The sequence below is a fragment of the Pyricularia pennisetigena genome, chromosome 2 (assembly GCF_004337985.1).
Source record: "Pyricularia pennisetigena strain Br36 chromosome 2, whole genome shotgun sequence".
Lineage (NCBI taxonomy): Eukaryota > Fungi > Ascomycota > Sordariomycetes > Magnaporthales > Pyriculariaceae > Pyricularia > Pyricularia pennisetigena.
Genome location: NC_043741.1, coordinates 1766109 through 1772108, shown reverse-complemented (window position 1 = coordinate 1772108; position 6000 = coordinate 1766109). Strand labels below are relative to the sequence as shown.

At 51.8% G+C, this 6000-nt stretch overlaps 3 protein-coding genes across 3 annotated transcripts; 2 read left to right on the top strand and 1 right to left on the bottom strand.

Annotated features, from left to right (window-relative positions):
- Nucleotides 1-232: 232 nt before the first annotated feature.
- PpBr36_00470 (uncharacterized protein) lies at nucleotides 233-3358 on the bottom strand (the record flags this gene model as incomplete). The annotated part of the gene is made up of 3 exons (XM_029887663.1): nucleotides 3212-3358; nucleotides 1631-2716; nucleotides 233-1530 (listed from the first exon to the last, which is right to left on the bottom strand). Exons 2-3 carry the CDS (start codon nucleotides 2577-2579, stop codon nucleotides 233-235), a joined length of 2247 nt encoding a protein of 748 aa, XP_029752536.1. The 5' UTR covers nucleotides 2580-2716; nucleotides 3212-3358.
- PpBr36_00469 (uncharacterized protein) lies at nucleotides 2637-4885 on the top strand (the record flags this gene model as incomplete). Its single annotated transcript, XM_029887662.1, has 2 exons — nucleotides 2637-2831; nucleotides 4277-4885. The coding sequence occupies 2 exons, from the start codon at nucleotides 2637-2639 to the stop codon at nucleotides 4883-4885; spliced, it is 804 nt and encodes a 267-aa protein (XP_029751447.1).
- Nucleotides 4886-5194: 309 nt separating this feature from the next.
- PpBr36_00468 (uncharacterized protein) lies at nucleotides 5195-5561 on the top strand (the record flags this gene model as incomplete). The annotated part of the gene is made up of 2 exons (XM_029887661.1): nucleotides 5195-5291; nucleotides 5401-5561. The coding sequence occupies 2 exons, from the start codon at nucleotides 5195-5197 to the stop codon at nucleotides 5559-5561; spliced, it is 258 nt and encodes an 85-aa protein (XP_029751446.1).
- Between the last annotated feature and the right edge of the window lie 439 nt (nucleotides 5562-6000).

The following is a 6000-nucleotide window of genomic DNA, read 5'->3' as shown; positions in this document are numbered from 1 at the left end:
AGAATGCGACTTTACTGCGCAAGATCATAACCCAGTCTGAAAATAAAAAAGCACAGGAAAGAGAAGCAAAAGGAGGTTGATGCGGAATAAAGCTAATTAAGAAAGAGGATGTGCATATATCGTTATGTATGTCCCTCGACGGAGAAAAGAGACAAATGTATGGGTCTGTATGAGTATATATATACAGTGTAGAGAGTCCAATATGAACTGCAATCGCACTTGACCAAATTCATCATGCGGCAGTATTGCTGGAGTCGTAACCCCCAGTCTCCAAGTCTTCATTATCACCGTCCAGGGTCGTTTTCCGTCTCCTGTCACTTCTGGTCCCGAACAGCTCGCCCAGGGTGTAACTAAGACTGCGGGCTCGGCCCCGTATCCCGACAGAGGGCCGTGTGCTGCTCGAGGGTAGGTCAGACCCAGATGCATCGTTATTGATGGATCCGTCGTCCCAAGAGGTTATGGCGTCGGCAGCAGCGACACCGCCGTCCGCTATGGACTCGTCATGAGGCACAAATAGACTCGCCCGCAGACTCGGTCGACTCCTGCGCATACCCAGTCTTTTTGACAACACCGGCCCTTCCCCACTGCGAAACAACATAGTGTCGGCAACGACAGCACTGACTGTAGAAGATAGCGGTGAGGGTGAGAAAAAGGGTCCCAGGAAATGATGCTGTTGTGACCTTCCCGACGTCATCGGTCGCGCGGCGAGAGTACGACCCGTGGACGGTGTAGCAGGCATCAGGGGCTCAACCTCGTTGAAGGGTGTGTGGATCGCTGATACCGGCTCAGAATGCACGCGCGCCAGCGGCTCAGAGAAGCCTGGGACAGACTCCGGCAATGTAAGCCTTAGGTTAGAGTTAGCGGCATGGAGACCACGATGTGAGGACGGGTCTGCCCATGCATTGATGCCCAACATAACAGGATCTTCGCTCTCATCCAACAGGACCCTAGATGGCGGTTTACGGAGCGGGGGAATACCGCTGTCCAAGACTACCGTAACAGGTTGCCCAGCTTGGCTCATGAAGCTGACCCGAGATGTGCGTCGCGAACGCCCCGCAGTCGCGCCGGATGCATCAGTGCCAGGTGTCGGCGCAGGTGTATTCGCGCCAGTACCGCTCTGGTCTTGCTGATTGTAAAGACCAATAGTTTCCTCAACCTCGTCGATGTCGGATAGGTTGTCCTCTTCTTCATCGTGATGCGACCTCCCACTCGTAATGAGAAACACGCCGAAGAAGGTTAGCACGCAACCGCCGACAAAGGTGACGGCCTGCTCAGCCGTGGTGTGTTCAAAGTCACGGTACAGGACAGCGCTGCCGATGATGACAGATAGCGTAAAAATGACGAACTGAATAGGGATAACCTCCGTCGAGTCGAATCGCTGAAGTGCCTTGTTCACATAGCGAACCTGCATGACGGCGGTGGCAAGCAAAACGAACAGCAGCACATATGTTACGGGTGTTCTGAAAGCACCCAGCAAAGTGGATGACAGCATTGAAGAAACGCCCTTGGTTGATAGAGCGGTGTAGGCACCTGGAGAGAGGCAAGACGTAGTGTGTCAGCTTAATTGTGTCTTTGGATTTGGGGGCTCGAGGATAACAATAGAATAAAAGAGAATAATGTGGCAGCTTACCAAACAAACCGACAAGGCCCAGGTCAATCAAAATGGACCTGTGCCCGTACCTTGGGCTTGCCCACATGAGAAATGCGATAAAAAAGCACGAGACGCCCATGTAGATCTCAAACTCCAAGGCTGTTATGGCATGCCAAACATCGTCAGGGGCGAGCTTGTTCTCCTGCGTGTTGGCACTGAAGACAACGGTGACAGCACCTGCGACGGCAACAACGACGCCCCAGAAATCGCGCTGCCGAAAGGTCTCCTTGAATATTATGGGCGCAATGACGCAATTGGATATAAGAGCCACGACGCCAAGGGGTGACACGATGGATGCCGGAGCGAATCCGTAGGCCAGAAAGTTGCCCATTTCGCCCACCGTGATAAGAATTTGACCTAGCCACCAGTATGGTGAACGGAGGTAGCTGATTGCCGAAACGTCATCTTGCTTCTTTCCACCGCCAGGAAACGTGGTAGCAACGTATCCATCTTCATCCTGTGACCCTGTCGAGCGGAATCGCTGAAGCAATGGTTCCGTTTCATCCGAGGCTCCATTGCCAGCTTCCGCTTCTTCCTCAACTATGTTACGGCGGACCAAGTCAAGGTCCCTCTTGCCGTGTTCGGTGCTGCTGCTTTCCAAGCTTCCGTAGCTGCCAGCGCTAGCAAGATCCTGCCTCTTCCTTTTTGCGTCCCTCAGTGCTTGGCGAGCGCGTGCTTTTATCTCGGCCCTCTTGCGGTGGAGGCGTATGTGCGCATATCGTTGAACATTGAGCGCGAGGGCTATCAGGACGTTTCCGACAATCGCAGTGATGATACCAATCAAGGAGGACCAGTTCTGTAGGTTCCCTTCATGGTCTTTGTCCGGCAGACCCCCGCCTGTGGGTATTTGCGGTGTTGCTGCATCTGATATTGTGGGGGGTAACAAGGCTGACGCGGGAGCTGGGAAGCTCGAGGCCGTTAAATGCATGGTTTGTGATGATGCGCGCAGATGCTAACGCTTGTGCAAGGCACGGAACGGCAATCTATGGTATCGTGTCTCGTATCCGGTACGGTTGCCGGTCTCGTCTCGCTGCGTTGCTCGCCGACCGCTCCCGGGTCATTCGTCTGCGAGAGGTTGGGATGCCGCTCGTCGCTTGTCTACGGCTTGATCGTTTCACGCGGTCGGGTTTCCGAAGGAGCTATCGTCTGCACAAGAGGCAACGTCCTCAAGCAGCTCAGCGTAAGCGTAGTCTTTGCGTGGACCTCCGTTGGTCTGGTCATGAGGGCAGAGAGTGATGGATCCAAGGCTACTTGAATGCTCTCGACTAGACTCGCTCGCCTCGGCGCAGTGAAGGCTAACCTAACTTTCAGACCACGGAAAGCTTCAGACCTTATGCGATCCCATCAGACCGGTGCTGATAGTTGATAGGGGATTATTTGCAGTCAAATAAGCCGTTGCCCTAGCCAAGACTTAAATGCCTTATCCGAAAATCGCTGTCCGAGGGGATCTGTGGTGTTTCTCATTTGAATCGGTCTCATGCAAAAATGTTTGGAGACTTTCAGGTGTCACAGGCACTCGGCTCAGCGACCCTTCCAGTGACGGCTACAGGGGCACAACACCACCATGCAGTCTGTGTGACAGGCGCTATGGCGGGCGGGCACCAACGGGCATGAATTGATCGAATTTTGGGTGGGACCCAGGAGCGGTGGGCTGCGATTCCATGGGTACCCTAGGTACGGCTTGATGTGAGTTGCGAATTCCGTCATCGTGCGTCTAAACGGTCAAGGGTGAGTGGGTGCGTGCGTGTGTTTTTGGTGCACGTGATAATAGATTCACATCGTACCATCTAGAAATCTACTTCGTGGCAACTGCCGACTTTTTCCATCGCAATCTGACCCGGTCTAGTTGGTATGTGATACTCCTAGGGATTAAACATACTCTCTCCCGATTTCAGGCTCGGATGGCCGATATTTAGAGTCTCCCGGTTCTATATTCAGAACAGTCAGAATCTACTCGCATTTCAGATCAAACGAAACAAAAAAAAAAAAAAAAGACGGCGTCTGTGTTTACGAAGACGTTTTAGTCGCATTAGCCGACTTCCTTAGCCACATATTATTGGTATCAACACACGCAGAAAGCTCTGTACAGCGCATGCCATGTATCCCTCCCCAAGTGATAATTCTGGGCTCAGCAGCCCCGAGCAAGCCAACAAACCCGAGTTCGAGTTGGCTGTACTCTCTCGCTGGCGCAATTGGGTCAGTTCTTCGTCTTATTCACCATGGAATCTTAACTACATAACCCCGCCTCGCCCCAATGACCTTCCCAACGATATGGATGAGAGCCCCAACGGTTGGGCAGACGCCTTTGAAGATTTGTTAAGGGCTAGCTCACACAGTATGGGAGGCCCGAATCGTCCTCTCGCTGATCACCATGAACGGCTCCGTGCCGCAAGGAAAGACCGTATGGACCATCGGAACTTCGATCGTCGCTGGCTTTGGCTAGCTGGTCTCCGCGCCGATGGGCTCCTTGGAGCTGCATATCCTGCTGGAAGTATGGTTGGGAAGCACCTGTTCCAGCCGTTAACTAGTACAAATTCCACGGGATGGTCAAACCCTTCTCATAACCCTGATCCTCGACTTCCATGGGTTCGAGCTTTGACTGGTTTTCGCCAGTCTCCCTTTCAGTTTTCTTTCCCGTGGCACTCAGTGAGCCCGATCCTGCCAGAAATCGCAGTTGGGTTTCATCATGACTTGGAGTGGCCGGCTACAGAGGGCAGGTTCCACGCGGGCTTGAGGGAAATGGCCTCTGATGCATTTGGTGCGCATTCCTCGCTGCCGCAGACAGAGGAGGATGTCTTTCTGCGATTCATGGAAGATAGTGAGGATATCATTGATATTCCAACTAAAGCTGTCGGACTCGTTCATGGCACAAACGATTCGGATTCCCCAGGGCGCGAGATCGAAGATTCAAGTCGCCAGCAACGCACTCCTGGGAAGCACGTCTCAACTGAGAAGTTCCAAAACTCGGACGGGACTACTACTTTTGTGACGCGGGAAGAGAAGGTTGATAGCAAGGGAAATACGTGCAGTATCAAAATTGTCACCAAGAAACTAGACCCAGAAGGCAACGAGATTAGTAGGTTTACAGAGTCCAGCTATAGCCGAACCTGGGGTGGGAAATGGCCGTGGTCGACGGATGACAACGACCAAGAGACACACGACGATGGGGCCAAAAAGAAAGGAGAGTCTGATGATGAGCCCAAGAAAAAGCTTAGCTCGTGGCTCTGGAAGTGATTACTCCAGAAAAAGTGAAAGAATGCTGTACCTATGTAGGATACTTTGTAGGAACAAGCATACGTTTTTATAATGTTATAATCAAGGTCTTGGCATTGCTCGCAAATGTTGTGTGATGGGGACCTACCCTGTATCGGAAGTGGAGACGGGGACCTGGGTCTATCGCAAAAAGTTGCGCTGAAATAAGCTCAGTAACATCCAGTCCATATCTATACCTTGAAACATCAATCGTCAATCGTTAATTGACCAACCAGCAAAACGCAAACCCGCTTCGAAACACCAAGCCCATAAGCTACATACACCATCATAATGGACGCCTCTGACGTTGAAAAGCTTCAGCCCAAGGACAAGGCCGAGCTCCTCCAGTTCGTGAACAACGAGCAACAGAGGACCAAGGTCCAAAGCCGTAGGTCTACAGATTCTTTCTCCTTCTTGACAGAACGCCCGCCCAATTTGCCTTAAAACCCGAGCGACAGGAAAAGCTAACTAGTATACGCTTGTGCAACCAAAAAAAGAAACTCACAACCTCACCGAAGTCTGCTGGAAAAAGTGCGTGACGTCGATCAAGGGCAACGGCCTGGAAAAGAGCGAGGAGCAGTGCCTGGCCAGCTGCGTCGACCGGTTCTTGGATGTCAACTTGGCGACGATGCAGCACCTCAGCACTCTGAGGAGGTAATTTTGGGAAAAGCTGAACGTATGGATGGCGATTTCATGGGCGCCGAGAGTGGTCACGGAGTCTTACATAAATGGATGATGAGATGTCACCTTTCGCCGTCTTGATCGAGATCAACGACACAACAGCAACGGCTCCATAGCTTGCCGAAAATCCAATGTACGATTAACATGCGTCGGTACTAGTTATGATAGGAATTGCGAATAATACGTAACCCTCCCTCGAGGCCACGAAGAGAACCTGGACATGACCAACAGTCGGTTCATCTACGGGGAAAGCAGACATATACAACGACAACATGCATTCACGACGAGTGCAGGGAAATCATCAGAGCTGCCTTCAAGAGGTGTTTGCTTTCCGGGAAAAGGTAGAAAGTCCAAATTGCTTTTTTTGCCCGCATGAAGTCATGACCCAAGAAGCCTATATGACGCCGTTTTGAAAA